Source organism: Pseudophryne corroboree, chromosome 8 (genome assembly GCF_028390025.1).
Source record: "Pseudophryne corroboree isolate aPseCor3 chromosome 8, aPseCor3.hap2, whole genome shotgun sequence".
NCBI lineage: Eukaryota > Metazoa > Chordata > Amphibia > Anura > Myobatrachidae > Pseudophryne > Pseudophryne corroboree.
This window is the reverse complement of record NC_086451.1, coordinates 422,692,683-422,710,150: the sequence shown is the minus strand read 5'-3', so window position 1 is coordinate 422,710,150 and position 17,468 is coordinate 422,692,683. Positions and strand designations below refer to the sequence as shown.

The following is a 17,468-nucleotide window of genomic DNA, read 5'->3' as shown; positions in this document are numbered from 1 at the left end:
GAAGTTAGGGCGCGTTGGGAAACACCCCTTAGGGTGGATAAGGCGCTCACACGCTTATCAGAACAAGTGGCGGTACCGTCTATAGATAGGGCCGTCCTCAAGGAGCCAGCTGACAGGAGGCTGGAAAAATATCATAAAAAGTATATACACACATACTGGTGTTATACTGCGACCAGCGATCGCCTCAGCCTGGATGTGCAGAGCTGGGGTGGCTTGGTCGGATTCCCTGACTAAAAATATTGATACCCTTGACAGGGACAGTATTTTATTGACTATAGAGCATTTAAAGGATGTATTTCTATATATGCGAGATGCACAGAGGGATATTTGCACTCTGGCATCAAGAGTAAGTGCGATGTCCATATCTGCCAGAAGATGTTTATGGACACGACAGTGGTCAGGTGATGCAGATTCCAAACGGCACAAAGGTGTATTGCCGTATAAAGGAAGAGGAGTTATTTGGGGTCGGTCCATCGGACCTGGTGGCCACGACAACTGCTGGAAAATCCACCGTTTTTACCCTAAGTCACATCTCTGCAGAAAAAGACACCGTCTTTTCAGCTTCAGTCCTTTCGTCCCTATAAGAGTCATATCTGCCCAGGGATAGAGGAAAGGGAAGAAGACTGCAGCAGGCAGCCCATTCCCAGGAACAGAAGCGTTCCACCGCTTCTGACAAGCTCTCAGCATGACGCTGAGACCGTACAGGACCCCTGGATCCTACAAGTAGTATCCCAGGGGTACAGTTTGGAATGTCGAGACGTTTCCCCTGCGCAGGCTCCTGAAGTCTGCTTTACCAAGGTCTCCCTCCGACAAGGAGGCAGTATGGGAAAAAATTCACGAGCTGTATTCCCAGCAGGTGATAATTAAATTACCCCTCCTACAACAAGAAAAGGGGTATTATTCCACACTATATTGTGGTACTGAAGCCAGAAGGCTAGGTGAGACCTATTCTAAATCTAAAAAAATTTGAACACTTACAAAGGTTCAAATCAAGATGGAGTCACTCAGAGCAGTGATAACGAACCGGGAAGAAGGGGACTATCTGGTGTCCCGAGACATCAGGGATGCTTACCTCCATGTCCCAAATTTGCCCTTATCACTAAGGGTACCTCAGGTTCGTGGTACAGAACTGTCACTATCAGTTTCAGACGCTGCCGTTTGGATTGTCTACGGCACCCCGGGTCTTTACCAAGGTAATGGCCGAAATGATGGTTCTTCTTCGAAGAAAAGGCGTCTTAATTATCCCTTACTTGGACGATCTCCTGATAAGGGCAAAGTCCAGGGAACAGTTGGAGGTCGGAGTAGCACTATCTCGGATACTGTTACAACAGCAGGGGTGGATTCTAAATATTCCAAAATCGCAGCTGATCCCGACAACAAGTCTCCTGTGCTTAGGGATGATTCTGGACACAGTCCAGAAAAAGGTGTTTCTCCCGGAAGAGAAAGCCAGGGAGTTATCCGAGCTAGTCAGGAACCTCCTAAAATCAGTGCATCATTGCACAAGGGCCATGGTAAAAAAATGGTGACTTCCTTCGAAGCAATTCCAGTCGGCAGATTTCATGCAAGAACTTTTCAGTGGGATCTGCTGGACAAATGGTCCGGATCGCATCTTCAGATGCATCAGCGGATAACCCTATATCCAAGGACAAGGGTGTCTCTCCTGTGGTGGTTACAGAGTGCTCATCTTCTAGAGGGCCGCAGATTCGGCATTCAGTTTTGGATGTTGGTGACCACGGAGGCCAGCCCGAGAGGCTGGAGAGCAGTCACACAAGGAAAAAATTTCCAGGGAGTGTGATCAAGTCTGGAGATTTTTCTCCACATAAATATAGCTAAGGGTAAATTTATAATGCTCTAAGCTTAGCAAGACCTCTGCTTCAAGGTCAGCCGGTATTGATCCAGTGGGATAAAACATCACGGCAGTCGCCCACGTAAATAGACAGGGCGGCACAAGAAGCAGGAGGGCAGTGGCAAAAACTGCAAGGACTTTTCGCTGGGCGGAAAATCATGTGATAGCACTGTCAGCAGTGTTTCATTCCGGGAATGGAAACTGGGAAGCAGACTTCCTCAGTAGGCACGACCTCCACCCGGCAGAGTGGGAACTTCATGGGGAAGTTTTCCACATAATTGTAAACCGTTGGGACTTACCAAAGGTGGACATGATGGCGTCCCGTCTGAACAAAAAACGGGACAGGTATTGCGCCAGGTTAAGAGACCCTCAGGCAATAGCTGTGGACGTTCTGGTAACACCGTGGGTGTACCAGTCGGTGTATGTGTTCCATCCTCTGCTTTTCATACCTAAGGTACTGAGAATTATAAGACGTAGAGGAGTAAGAACTATACTCATGGCTCCGGATTGGCCAAGAAGGACTTGGTACCCGGAACTTCAAGAGATGCTCACAGAGGACTTATGGCCTCTGCCGCTAAGAAGGGACTTGTTTCAGCAAGTACCATGTCTGTTCCAAGACTTACCGCAGCTGCGTTTGACGGCATGGCGGTGGAACGCCGGATCCTAAGGGAAAAGGCATTCAGGAAGAGGTCATTCCTACCCTGGTCAAAGCCAGAAAGGAGGTGACCGCACAACATTATCACCACATGTGGCGAAAATATGTTGCGTGGTGTGAGGCCAGGAAGGCCCCACGAAGAAATTTCAACTCGGTCGATTCCTGCATTTCTTGCAAACAGGAGTGTCTATGGGCCTCAAATTGGGGTCCATTAAGGTTCAAATTTCGGCCCTGTCGATTTTTCTTCCAGAAAGAATTGGCTTCAGTTCCTGAAGTCCAGAAGTTTGTCAAGGGAGTATTGCATATACAACCCCCTTTTGTGCCTCCAGTGGCACTGTGGGATCTCAACGTAGTTCTGGGATTCCTCAAAACACATTGGTTTAAAACCAGTCAAATCTGTGGATTTGAAGCATCTCACATGAAAAGTGAACATGCTCTTGGACCTGGCCTGGACCAGGCGAGTGTCAAATTGGTGGGTTTTTTTTTTTCTCAAAAAAGCCCATATCTGTTTGTCCATTCGGACAGGGCAGAGCTGCGGACTCGTCCCCAGTTCTCTCCCTAAGGTGGTGTCAGTGTTTCACCTGAACCAGCTTATTGTGGTGTCTTGCGCCTACTAGGGACTTGGAGGACTCCAAGTTGCTAGATGTGGTCAGGGCCCTGAAAATATAGGTTCCAGGACGGCTGGAGTCAGGAAAACTGACTTGCTGTTATCCTGTATGCACCCAACAAACTGGGTGCTCTTGCTTTTAAGCAGACTTTTGCTAGTTGGATGTGTAATACAATTCAGCTTGCACATTCTGTGGCAGGCCTGCCACAGCCAAAATATGTAAATGCCCATTCCACAAGGAAGGTGGGCTCATCTTGGGCGGCTGCCCGAGGGGTCTCGGCTTTACAACTTTGCCGAGCGGCTATTTAGTCAGGGGCAAACACGTTTGTAAAATCCTACAAATTTGATACCCTGGCTAAGGAGGACCTGGAGTTCTCTCATTCGGTGCTGCAGAGTCATCCGCACTCTCCCGCCCGTTTGGGAGCTTTGGTATAATCCCCATGGTCCTTTCAGGAACCCTAGCATCCACTAGGACGATAGAGAAAATAAGAATTTACTTACCGATAATTCTATTTCTCGGAGTCCGTAGTGGATGCTGGGCGCCCATCCCAAGTGCGGATTATCTGCATTACTTGTACATAGTTACAAAAATCGGGTTATTATTGTTGTGAGCCATCTTTTCAGAGGCTCCGCTGTTATCATACTGTTAACTGGGTTCAGATCACAGGTTGTACAGTGTGATTGGTGTGGCTGGTATGAGTCTTACCCGGGATTCATAAATCCTTCCTTATTGTGTACGCTCGTCCGGGCACAGTACCTAACTGAGGCTTGGAGGAGGGTCATAGGGGGAGGAGCCAGTGCACACCACCTGATCCTAAAGCTTTACTTTTTGTGCCCTGTCTCCTGCGGAGCCGCTATTCCCCATGGTCCTTTCAGGAACCCCAGCATCCACTACGGACTCCGAGAAATAGAATTATCGGTAAGTAAATTCTTATTTTTTTTTTTTAATTTTTAATTTTTTTTTTTCTTCTTCTCTGGCTTATGCCTGTCCTGTTTTTTTAGAGTCAATTATATACTTTTCCTTCATTCTTATTCTTTCATCTTTGATTTAAGGTCCTGAACATGCACGGTAAGGTGGTCACGGTCAGACACCAGGCTGTCAATAGGAAGAAGGACAATCGCTTTGCTGTTGCTCTGGACTCAGAGGAGAACAATATCCACGTCAAAGACATTGTCAAGGTCATTGATGGACCCCATTTGGTAAGGCATAGTTTCTCTTCTCATCCGCCTTCAGAGTCCTCCTTCATGCGTCTTCTGCTACAATATTATTTTATCCCTCTCATGCAAACCCTTGTTCAGGGCCGGGAGGGCGAGATCCGTCACTTGTTCCGGAGTTGCGCCTTCCTTCACTGTAAGAAGCTGGTTGAAAACGGAGGGATGTTTGTCTGTAAAACCCGTTACCTGGTTCTGGCCGGAGGTTCAACTGTAAGTTTGTTCAGGATAGTGAAATTTGTTTTATAATTCCCTTGTCCAATGTTCTGGCTAATCCGCCGTCTCTTCTACAGCGTCCAGATGTCACAAACTCACTTGGGGATTTTGCTCCAATGAGCCCTCGAATCAATAGCCCGGCACACCCTGCTGGAGGAGGTAAGGGTCATAGCTTAATGCATCTTTTATAGAATGGATTCTTGCTTAAGATACTGATCACGTAACACGTTTCGCATTAGTACCACATCTTTCCATCCTTGATCCTTCTTCGCTGTCATTACAGGAGGACAACAAGGGGGGATGGCAGGTGCTGGAGGTCCAGGGAGAGGAAGAGGCCGCAGGGATAACGATCTGATAGGTCAGACTGTTAGAATTTCTCAAGGTCCTTATAAGGGTGAGTGGCCATAGATGTACCTTTTACTTTACCTTCCTGTATCCATGACAAAGCATTGTGGCCTCGCTAGCACTTACACAACTCCTTCTCTTCCAGGCTATATTGGGGTGGTGAAAGATGCCACGGAATCCACAGCTCGAGTTGAGCTTCATTCCACCTGTCAGACGATCTCCGTGGACAGACAGCGTCTCACCACAGTGTGAGTAAACCAAACATGTTTCCTACCCAGTAACTGTGCGTATGTATCTCTTGGCTGCATCTTATGTTGAAGGTGTATATGGACTGTGTGTGTGTGTGTGTGGACTGTGGGCGCATCAGTAGCAGAAGGTATAATTTGCTGTGTGTGTCAATAGAAATTAGACTGAGTGGAATAGATATTTGGTACCACTAAAACCACTGAAGATACAGTCTTTCCTATAAAGTACATTAGAATTGTTTTTCCTTTCTTTAACATAAAGCCTTTTTCTTGGCAGTGGTGCTCGTCGCCCTGGAGGAATGACCTCCACTCGTGCCAGCACACCAATTTATGGCTCTCAGACCCCAATGTATGGTACTGGCTCCAGGACCCCGATGTATGGCTCACAGACTCCAGTGCACGATGGTATGTATCTCCTGTAACCGAATTCAAACGATTCTCTTGAGGCTGTCAGCACTGAACCTCAGTGTGATATCTCACTGGACTTCTGCGTGTAAGAAAATCCCAGCTGCTAGATATCTTAAGTTTCAGGAGCGTAATATTTACATATTTACGTACTTTTATAAAGCATAATGCATTTTATATTTTAGTGGTCCTTCTAATGTTATTTCTTCTTCAGGGTCCATAGGGAGTCCACAGGGATACCATGGGGTGTAGGTGGTTGAAGAGGACCGGGCACCAAACAGTTTAAGCTTTCAGCTCCCGGGATGCCTTTGTCCCTCCTCCCCTACACCCAAGCCCCAGGCATGCCAGTTTTAGTTTGGTGCCGGCAGGAGCTGGATGCACCTTTTTAGATAGGATGGCTTTATTTTATGATTTATTTTATTTTTAGACTTTTTGCTAACGAACGCATGCTGCTGCTCTATCGACTTTCTGCCGGCGCCGTGACACTGGTAAGCGGTCCAGTGATCTCAGTGGGTGCCAGCGGAGTACAATTAGCAGCACTTTCCCTGGGCACCCAAGGCTGCAGTTGGGCAACAGGAAGCAGGTAAGTTGATTCCCCACAGCTTTGCCTCCCGGTGCGGAGACCACCAGAGGCACTGATGTGAGCGTCCGGTTCGTCCGCAACCCCCACTAGACCACTTAAGGCATCCGGGACACTTAGGGCACAGCCCTGGGGGTTAATGTCAGCTAAGGGGAGGTAGGCTTTTCCTCCGATAGCTCCTCCCCTGGCTCAGAGCGGGATCCCTCAGAGGATTCCTGCCCGAGCTGCTGCTGATCCTCCCAAGTGAGACGCTCAATGGTTTGTTTGTATGTATTTTATTCAACTATTTATTCAGAGAGACAGAACAAATTCAGAACAATACATTTGTAGGTTGAGCCATATAAGTAACTCTCAGATTAAAAAAAACAATTTTCGCCAGAGTAAAACAAGCAGAAAACGGATTTAAGATGATGAGAGAGAAAAAAAATGGGGGGAGGGGGGAAGCAACTTCGCACCTTGTGGAAGCAGCCTTAGATACTGGAGTACTAAGGTGTCTGCCACCTCCGTGGCAACTCAACATGTTCTCTGGCTCCGTTCCTGGAGGTCAGACTCTGATTCCAAGAAAATGCTCAAATCTCTGCACTTCACAGGGGACCTACTCTTTGGCGCTGAATTGGATAAAATTGCGGCCACTGTTGCTGCTTCTCAAACCGCCTTCTGCTATTGCACCAAAGCTCAGGACATCCTTCTTTCTCCCCCAAGGTAAAGCTAAGGGCCAGTTCTTTCCCAAGCAGACCAGTTCAACAAACCATGCTCCAAGCAATCCTGGGCTGCCAGACGTCTACCTGTAAAGTCATATGACAAGCCCTCCGCCTGACAGACGAGCCCTCTCCTGGGGGATCCCAGTGTGGGAGGCCAACTTCTTCAGTTTGCAGAGTCCTGGCGTCAAACTACAAGAGATGCCTGGGTGTGAGAAGTGGTATCCCATGAGGGAGCTCTCACTTTTCAGGGGTGTTCTCCTCAACAATTCTTTTGTACGGGTCTTCCAGTAGATCCGATCAAGGCCTTGGCTCTGCAACAGGCCGTGCACTCTTTTACAATCCGGAGTCATTCTGCCAGTTCCACCAGAGCAATAGGGGACAGGCTTCTACTCCACTCTGTTCCTGGTCCAGAAGCCAAATGGTTCCTTTCGATCCATACTTAATCTCGGGGCCCTCAACAAGTTTATCTAGGTGCCCAGGTTTCACATGGAAACCCTACATTCCATTATCCTTGCACTGGAGCCTGGGGACTTTATGGCTTCCCTGGATGCATAACTGCATGTACCTATCACTTCCAAACATCCGCAATATCTCAGGTTTTCTTTCCATAAACAGCATTACCAATTCCAGCGTTGCCTTTTTCGGACTTTCTACAGCCTCTCGGGTCTTTACCAAAATTACTGCGATCAGGCGACGGGGGTTCGAATTCTACCTGACCTGGATGACCTGCTGATTTTCGACCAGTCTCCGGAGGTCTTTCAGCAACATCTCCGTCTGACCATTGCCTTCCTGAAAGAGCACGGCTGGATAATCAACTGGAAAAAGTTCTCCCTAATCTCCTGCCCAGAGGATGTTGCATCTAGGAGGGCCTCCTAGATCTCGGGTCCAGCGGATTTTCCTGCCAGCGGACACGATAAGGGCACTTCACATGTGCCTGTGCAGCTTTCTTCAGCTCTGGCGAGTGTCCATCTACTTAGCCAATGCAGTTCCATGGTTTCCACCTTAGACATGGTGGAATACGCCCAGTTTCACTCCAGGCGTCTTCAAGATTTGATCTTATCATGATGGAATGGACAGTATCCGCTCATCAGATCTCAGACAATGGTCCTCTCCCTTTGGTGGCTACAGGCGTCCCTCTTGGACAAGGGTCATCACTTTTGGATTTCGGATTGGGTACTCCTCACCACGGATGCCAGCTTCTGTGGGTGGGGAGCAGTGAACAGTCAACGGTCCTTTCAGGGACGTTGGAAAGTTCAGGAAAGTCGCCTTTCCCTCAACATAAAGGAGCTACAGGCAGTGTACAGAGAGCTACATCTGATGCAGGACCTTCTTCACAGCCGACCTGTTTAGGTCCAATCCGACGACACCACCGCAGTGGTCTACCTCAACCATCAGGGAGGCACGCGATGTCTAGCCGCCATGAGGAAAGTGACGCATATTCTCACTTGGGCGGAACGTCATCTACCAGCTATCTTGGCAGTGTTCATCCCGGGGGTCCTAAACTGAGAAGTGGACTTCTTAAGCAGACAAGACATCCGGAGTGGTGAGTGGGCTATACATCCGGGTGTCTTTCAGATTCTGGTCAACAAGTGGGGCCTGCCTGACGTGGATCTCATGGCCTCATACCACAACTACAAACTGCCAATTTACGGGTCCAGGACCAGGGATCCCGATGCCGTCTTCGTGGAAGCTTTAGTGGTGCGGTGGAACTTCAATCTGCTATACATAGTTCCTCCAGTTTCACTCCTCACGAGAGTTCTACGTAAGTTCAGGTGGAAAGTAGGCTCCCTGCTTCTCATAGCTCCAGACTGGCCGAGGAGCCATTGGTTTGCAGACCTGTAGTGTCTCCATAGACGTTCCCTTTCGGCTTCCTTTGCGGACACATCTGCTTATTCAGGCTCTGTGTCTCCACTCAGACCTAACTCGTCTGTCTTTGATGGCATGGCTCTTAAGACATCCCTCTTAAGAGCTAAAGGCTTCTCTCGCTCAGTTGTGCACACTATGGTTAGGGCTCGTAAACCATCCTCAGCCAGGATTTACTACAGAATTTGGCATTCTTATTTTTAGTGGTGTTCAACTCGGGGCTATAATCCTACTGCCGTCAGAGTTGCCAGAGTTCTTGCCTTCCTTCAAGCTGGGTACAGGTTTCGGCACTGTCCGTTTGGTTCCAACATCAAATCTCTTCCTTACCTGATATCCGGATCTTCTTTCAGTGAGTTCTCCGCATCCAACCCCCATTTGTGCCTCTGGTGACTCCGTGGGATTTGTCCTTGGTTCTCCGGGCTTTACAGGCAGCTCCGTTTGAACCTTTGCACTCTGTGGACTTCAAGTGGCCTACTTGTAAGACGCTTTTCCTCCTTGCTATTGCCTCTGCTCGCAGAGTATCTGACTTGGGAGCGCTCTCATGTCGCTCCCCTTTTTTGATCTCCGATCCGAACAGAGCCATCCGCAGGACCAGGTCAGGCTTCCTTCCGAAATGGTAGATTTCATATTAATGAAGAGATTGTTGTCCCAGCCTTCAAATTTCCCACCCTTTCCACAGGGTTATGGTGCGTAGGCACGCATTATAGTTAATATAACTAGTCCTAACATAAAAATAACTAGTCCTATAATAAGACTGCATAGGAGACCACAAATAGGTTGAACTCGATGGACAGTTGTCTTTTTTCAACCTTAGTTACTATGTTACTAAGTGACGCCTTGCTTGAAGTGGTACGGGCTCTTCAGATTTATGTCAATAAAACGAAAGCTTTCCGTAAATCTGATACCCTTTTTGTACTTTATGGCTTCCACAAACTGGGCTGGCCTGCTAACAGACAGACCTTGGCTCATTGGCTGTGTCTAACAATTTCTAAGGCATACATGGAGGCAGACCCCTGGGTTCCAAATATGGTCACCGCTCATTCCACTCGATCTGTGGGGCCCTCAGGGCGGCTAGTTGTGGCGTATCTGCAAACAGTTGTGTAGGGCAGCCATGTGGTCTTCGGTCCACACTTTCCTTGGTTTCTATGCCTTTGATATCTTTGCCTCCCAGGCTGCTGCCTTTGGGCAAAGAGTTCTCCATATCACTCAGGCACGCCCTCTCTCTTAGGGGGAACTGCTTTTGGACATCCCCATAGTATCCCTGTAGACCTACCTTTTGTTAACTTTTTCTTCTAAGTACATAGGGTCCACTGGGCGCCCACCCTGACGCACCTGGCTTCAATGGGTATTTCTGGTCACAAGTTCTCCTCTCATTATGAGTGTATTTCTTGTATGTGTACCGTTCTTCCATCTCCTCTCTCCTGCCTCGGGCTTGTTCATTAAACTGGCTAACCTGGGGCTGGGGGCGGAGTATGGGGGAGGAGGGACCAAGGCATCCTGGAAGTTAAAAGCTTTAACTGTTTGGTACCCGGTCCTCTCCAACCACCTACACCCCATGGTATTCCTGTGGACCCTTTGGACTTCGAAGAAAAAGAGTTAACAAAGGTAGGTCTACCACAACTTATTTTTTATTTATTTTTTTACCCTTATTAGGAAGCCGCACACCTTACTATGGATCTCAAACCCCTGTGCATGATGGCAGCAGGACTCCAGCACAAAGTGGGGCCTGGGATCCCAACAACCCAAACACACCTTCAAGGTAACTTTTTGTGATTATTTGGTCTTTTCTTGTTCTCCTATACCCCTCTGTCAACAACTCAGACATACTTTCCAGGTTCCTTACATTCCTTTGAACTTTTACATTTACAGGGCGGATGAAGAGTATGATTACAGATATGACGATGAGCCATCTCCATCACCGCAAGGCTATGGTGGAACTCCCAACCCACAAACTCCAGGGTACCCCGATGTGCCGTCCCCGCAGGTCAATGCTCCTTATCACCCCCAGACGCCAGGAACTCCTGCCATGTGAGTCTCTAGAAGGTCTTATTTTTGTATCTGTAACACTAATATATCTGGTGGGTACTGCAGGGTGCAAGACGTCCTTAGTCTATGTGATGGCAGCCCATCAGTTATCTAGCTGTCCGTTTTCTACAGCTGATAAAACGTTTAAGGCCTTTTTTAAATTTATGTTTGAATAAATGCCAGGCAACTGTGGGCCTAAACCTTCTGGCACCCAGCTTTTGGGCTCCCTTCTAAAGCCGTCAATGGTTTTATTATGTTCTAGGCTCTTTTTCGAAACTCCAACTTATATAGCTGCTATAGTCTGGTACATGCATAGACCGATCCCAGCGCTATGTTCTGGTTGTTTTCAATTAATAAACGTAACATTTGGGAAGTAAATATAGTTAGTATTAGGCCTTGGCAGCTTTATTTAGATAGTTTTTTGGCATGCCACATTTCCATACCTTCTTGTTCACAGAAAGTGTCATACTCACTGCTGCCATCTTGTGTTCCATCACAGGTACAACACAGACCAGTTTTCACCCTATGCTGCTCCATCACCTCAAGGCTCCTATCAACCTACTCCCAGTCCACAGAGCTACCATCAAGTGGCCCCAAGTCCTGTGGGCTATCAAAATACGCATTCTCCAGCAAGTTACCACCCGACTCCGTCACCGATGGCCTACCAGGTAAATGAACCCTTTGCCTTTTAGTTGTTAAGTGTCCGGTTTTACATGTAGGTAAATGTTTCAATTCTTCCCTTCCAGGCCAGTCCTAGCCCTAGCCCCATGGGTTATAGTCCAATGACCCCTGGTGCACCTTCGCCGGGTGCGTACAACCCTCACACACCTGGTTCCTCCATAGAACAGACTTCCAACGAATGGGTGACTACAGACATCCAAGTGAAAGTGAAAGACACTTTCCAGGACAGTCAGGTGGTGGGGCAGACGGGGATTATACGCAGTGTCACGGTAAGTCCCACCTCCTCCAGTATCGCTGGCTATAGGCCCATCATTATGGTCTGCGGTTTCCCTGCTAAGGGTATTGGTCACTGACGCCCTTCTCTTCATTTTCCAGGGGGGTCTTTGTTCTGTGCTGCTGCAGGACAGTGAGAAAGTGATCAGTATCTCTGGAGATCACCTGGAACCTGTGACCCCCACCAAGAACAGCCGGGTAAGCAAATGAAGCTTATGGATCCCGTCCTGCAGACAATTACGGGAAATATTTGTAGACTTTTGTATACAGTTACACATAGAACAGCTATCATAAATGTCGCAATGTATATCCTGTAATTACTGTACTGTCTGTTCTGCGGCTTATGGTGCAAAAACTTTATTTGCAAGTTAATCTAATAACCCAGGCATCTGTATTGTATAAATAACCCTTCCCACGCGGCCCTTGCGGTAAGCGCCATTGCTAAAGCGATCAGCTGCTGATTTTATATAAAAACTTTTTTAAACCCATCTATTTTTAAAGCTTTATTACCATATATTTATGTAGCACCAGCAGATTCTGTTGTGCTTTACAGTTGGGAACATGGTAATATGAGATTTAGTAATTAGGACAGATAGTTAACAATGTGTCTCTTAGGGAAAAAGGGATTTGATAAATGAGGTGCATATCACCCACATGGTGCATATTCATCCACCTTGATCGCATGAGTCTAAAGTGCTTTGTGGGATACAAGGTCTGATCACACAGCAATAGTTTTTTTATTGGAGTCAGAGGGTTGTCTGAGAACGTGAGACGCTGCCTGAAGAGGTGCGTTTTCAGGGAACAGTATTATGGTTTAGAGACACTAAGAAAGTGCTGCGTGAAGGACGGTTTTCCACAGAGTATGTGCAGCCCGAAAAACGCCCAGTCACCGTGACTGGGAGCGGGTAATGTGTGGGTAAGAGATGCAGAGTGAAGACGGTGAGTTTGGGGATATTTTGAACAAGAGAAGATCTGTACGTAGGTGTAGTTTTGTTTATGGACTTGTATGATAGAAGTATTTAAATTGGGTTTGGGAAAATACAGGCAGCCAGTGTAAGGACTGACAGAGCGGAGCAGCAGTAGAAGAATGCTTTTGCAAGGAGAATCTGTTGCATTCAAAATAGATTGTATGGGTGAAAATCTGGTATGGGGGAGACTAGGAGGTGGTGAGTGTGAGTTTCTATAGTGCAGTGTGTATTGTGGAAATATTTCTTAGATGTATGTAACAGGAGTGGGAAACAGATTGAAATTACGGGAAACACCTAGGCAGTGACCTTACGGAGATGTCCCCTAGGCAGTGGACTTACAGGGGGTTTCCCCTAGGCAGTGGCCTTACCAGGTTGTCCCCAAGGGGATCCGGTCTGAAGGTCGACACTGTCTAGGTCGACAATGTTTAGGTCGACCACTATAGGTCGACAGTCACTAGGTCGACGGGGTTTCTAGGTCGACATGTGCTAGGTCGACAGGTCTAAAGGTCGACGTGAGTTCTTTTTTTACATTTTTTCATACTTAACGATCCACGTGGACTACGATTGGAACGGTAATCTGTGTCGAGCGAAGCGGTAGCGGAGCGAAGGCACCATGCCCGAAGCATGGCGAGCGAAGCGAGCCATGCGAGGGTACGCGGTGCACTAATTGGGGATCCCGGTCCCTCTACGAAGAAAACGACACCAACATTTTTTTAAACCTCATGTCGGCCTTTAGACCTGTCGACCTAGCATATGTCGACCTAGAAACCCTGTCGACCTTCCATCCATGTCGACCTAGTGACTGTCGACCTATAGTGGTCGACCTAAACATTGTCGACCTAGATACTGTCGATTTGATGAACCACACCCGTCCCCAAGGCAGTGGCCTTACATCGGGTGTCCCCCAGGGCGGTGGCCTTATGGGGGTGTCCCCAAGGCGGTGGCCTTATGGGGCTGTCCCCAAGGCGGTGGCCTTATGGCGGTGGACCCATGGGGGTGTCCCCATGGGGTTGGTATTGATTGTTGTGTTGTCAATAGAGAGAGAGTAGGCAGGTTGGTAACGTATGTTGGTTGGTGGGAATATGATTAGTTCTGTTTTGGAAAGATTGAGTTTGAGGTTGTGAAAGGACATCCAAGATCAAATGGCAGAATTCAGTAACACGGACCATCCGGTGAGTAGAAGTTGTGTATCGTCCGAATAGTGATGATACTGAAATTCAAAAGAGCTGATTACTTTTCAAGCGATGCATTCTACATAAAGAAGAGCAGAGGTCCTTCGTCTGACTCTTGTGGTACTCCCAACTTGTTTAGGAATCAGAGAGGAACACACACAGTTTGATTTGATATGATTGTAGCATTTGTATGAGAAGAGAGTGGTCCATAGTGTAAAATGGAGCAGAGAGATCCAGGAGAATTAGAAGATCAGGCCTCTGATTTAGCTGTGATAAAATCATTGAGCAGTCATTGCATTTCTGTGCGAGTGGTAATAGCCGTATATATGAGAAGTATGGCTCTTATCCCAGTGACATCCTACTTTGCTGAAAAGATGTTAAACGTGTCTTTCTTTAGTTTGCCCTGGCCGACATTGAAGGCAACTTGACATATGAAGAGCAGCTGGGGCTACTTGGTCAAGAGCTGTTGATAGGTTTTGGCTAAGATGTGGTAATATTCCATTAGGGCAGTAGAATGTGGAAATTGGGGAAGTAAGTTGTTGCAGTGAGGCGGCGAGTTGCTGATAGTTAATAGAACTGAGAATTTTGTGAATGAGGAAGATTGGAGGCGTTTTGTCAGCAGAGAGTCTAGAACAATGGAGGAAAGTATGCAGGAGATAAGGTGATACGGGGGAACGGAGTGTTCCAGTTCAGAGACTGATCATAGTCACCATCCCAATGTGTAGAAGAGTCAGTCCACTGGGAGAGGCTGAGAGAGGAGGTTAGAGAGAGAGAGTAGTTTGGAAGCACAAGGAGAATGTTGATTATCAATACAGATGTTCAAATCACCCATGATGATGGTGCGGATGCCAGGGTGTAGTCATTAGGTTGACACACAGTGTTGACAGTTATAACATGTTGACGAGCAACATGTCTACATTCCCAGAATGTCAACATGTGAAGAGCTGACCTCAGAATGCCGACATTAGGGTTAGCCTGTAGGAGGGGAGAGTTAAGGTGTGTACACACTAGTAGATATATCTGCAGATCAATTGATCTGCAGATATATCTATGGACGGATCGAGCAGTGTGTTCAGCATACACACTGCTCGATCCGTCGGGGACTGACGTCATGAACTGGACGGACGTGTACACACGCCCGCCTAGTTCTGCTGTCAATTACTGCCGGCCGCCGCAGCATGTGTACGGTACACACACACAGCGACGCGCCAGTATATCGGTAGATATATTGGCCGTCGGCTGTGCTGCGGGGCCGACGCGATACATCTGTGAACGACGGAGTTCACAGACGTATCGGCCATACACACTGGCCGATGGTCCCGCGATATATCGGCCGTTCAGGAGAACGGCCGATATATCGACCTGTGTGTACGGGCCTTTAGCGATACGGGGACTGTATCCTGTAGTTCTCCAGTTGTGTTGTCCTCTTCTCATGTCTTGTCAGCCAGAAGGCACTACTTGATGTACATCATTATCGAACATACCTACAAATGTCATACTCTCCCTCCAATATTCTCCGCCACCAAATATCCTACAGATTGTTCTGTCTGAGCCATTTTCTCGTCTGCTTTCTTACAGGTAAAAATCATTATAGGAGAAGACCGTGAGGCGATGGGCATTCTTCTCAGTATAGATAATGAGGATGGAATTGTCCGTATGGACCTGGAAGAACAGCTGAAAATTCTCGATCTCCACTTCCTGGGGAAGCTAGAGTCCTGAGAGAATGCGGAAAGTGCAGAGCAAAGGCCTCCACCTCTCGCTCCCTGACACAAAGCCACTCTCCATGGTAATGCAGTCCTCCTACCTCTGGTTCTGGCAGAAGAGCAGAGAGTGCTGAATACACCCATCTTCTAACACTGAACTGCATTCAGAACCTTTCTCTCTACACGTTACATCGCAACTTCTTGTTCAGCAAATTCATCCTTAGAGTTATGTTTTTATTTCTCATGTCACCTGTTCTCTTCTGGTTGATCCAATAGTGACGTGTTCTCTGGTGCGAGTTCCACTGTGTAATATTTATATGGTGCAGTCAATAAACCAGAAGAACGGTGTGTCTGCGTGATCTCTTCACTATCCCAGCGTCAGACCACTGGAATTGCCAAGATGGCGTATGACAGTCTCTAGCGGTAGGCCCTGGCCAGCCTGTGGCTCTCCAGCTGTTGTGACACTGCACATCCCAGCATGCTCTGCCACAAGTTTAGCATTCCCTAAAAGGGCATGCTGGGATTTGTAGTTTCCCAACAGCTGAAGAGCCACGCTGATTGCCAGCCGCGGCTCCTTCAAAAATACTGCAGTCAGTCAGGTGACCGATCCTAATTTATACTAAGAACGGGATCTGCAGTTGTCCGTGGCAACAAGGAACAAGAAGCGAGGAGGCAACAGATCTAATAAGAGAACAGCAGCCAAACGGTTAAAACACGGTAAGTGGTGGTTCAAAGTGATTCTTACGTTCTGTCCGTGCTACTTGTTCTATTACAAGGAACATGGCCTGTAACCACTGGCTCTCTCCCCCATCTGTATCGCATGTCTTTTTGTTTTATTACAGGATAGAGACAGCCAAAGAGGAACTGTAGTAATTCGCTGGCATGAATATTTGTATGTTCTAAGGCTTTTTATAGAACTTAATGTCAGTACAGTAGCTTCTGATTTGTTAAACGATCTAGCCCCGTAAATACCAGCGGGCATAGCTCAAAAGTATTTGGCCCTGCTTGCTAGTTCATTGCCAGTTTTTGAGGCTTCCCGCCCTTGTTCTTCTGCTAGAGCTCTCTGCATACTATAAAGTAATTTATATTGAGCAGCGGCTGCTGTAATGTGTACATATGTATATCAGCCGTGCTGTTCAGAATAACCCTTTGTAAATAGATTATTGCCTGCGTGTTGACTATAAGGGTATAAGTGGTTTTGTAAACCAGTTATGTTGTTTTGCCTTCTTTCTGTCAATTTTTACTGAGCAGACTAATAAAGCTTTCCTTTTTTTTTTTTTTTTTTATAATAAAAAATTAGTTGTAGACTGTGGTTAAGTATTTTTAGTAACTGGTGGCATCAGCAACTATCTTATAAATAACACACTGGCATACCGTGGTGATAGCTTGGCGGGGAAGGGGGGGATACAATTAGATGCGGGACTAATGTGTGGCTGCAGATTCCGGGTTTAACGTCCAGAGTAGTTAAATTACTGTAACTCAGAGGTTCTCATATGCGGTCCTCAAGGCACCCCAACAGTCCAGGTTTTAAGTATATCCATGCTTGGCCACAGGTGACTTAATTAGTACCTCAGTCAATTTGATTCAACCATGTGTGCTGTACCTAAAACCTGGACTGTTGGGGGGGCCTTGAGGACCGCGTTTCAGAACCGTTGCTGTAATTTTTTTTTCTCATGCACAAGCCCATTTATTCTGGGGAAAGTGCCTGGAAATCTGGTATAAACCAGAGGTTCCCAAACTCTGCCATTACAGTCCAGGTTTTAAGGCTATCCATGCTTGAGCCCAGATGGTTAAATGAAATTGACAGGAATTAAGTTATCTGTGCTCAAGCATGGATATCCTGAAACCTGGACTGTAATGGTGGAGTTTGGGAACCTCTGGGTTAAACATACAGATAGATTCACGGTTATCTTGACTTCTTTCCTGCGCCTAGGTACACTATTAACATAAACTCTTCATGTATTGTTCTCA

The 17,468-nt window shown here is 47.1% G+C and overlaps 1 protein-coding gene across 1 annotated transcript in view; it reads left to right on the top strand.

Moving 5' to 3' along the window:
- SUPT5H (SPT5 homolog, DSIF elongation factor subunit) overlaps positions 1 to 15,845 on the top strand; it is a 109,537-nt gene extending 93,692 nt beyond the window's left edge. The window contains exons 19-30 of the mRNA XM_063937966.1: positions 4,162 to 4,308; positions 4,408 to 4,533; positions 4,614 to 4,695; positions 4,820 to 4,930; positions 5,027 to 5,129; positions 5,404 to 5,531; positions 10,329 to 10,434; positions 10,545 to 10,703; positions 11,200 to 11,368; positions 11,447 to 11,650; positions 11,757 to 11,852; positions 15,373 to 15,845. Coding sequence (XP_063794036.1) covers positions 4,162 to 4,308; positions 4,408 to 4,533; positions 4,614 to 4,695; positions 4,820 to 4,930; positions 5,027 to 5,129; positions 5,404 to 5,531; positions 10,329 to 10,434; positions 10,545 to 10,703; positions 11,200 to 11,368; positions 11,447 to 11,650; positions 11,757 to 11,852; positions 15,373 to 15,513 — 1,572 coding nt within the window. The 3' untranslated portion in view covers positions 15,514 to 15,845. The remainder of the gene's footprint in view (positions 1 to 4,161; positions 4,309 to 4,407; positions 4,534 to 4,613; positions 4,696 to 4,819; positions 4,931 to 5,026; positions 5,130 to 5,403; positions 5,532 to 10,328; positions 10,435 to 10,544; positions 10,704 to 11,199; positions 11,369 to 11,446; positions 11,651 to 11,756; positions 11,853 to 15,372) is intronic.
- The last annotated feature ends 1,623 nt before the right edge of the window (positions 15,846 to 17,468 follow it).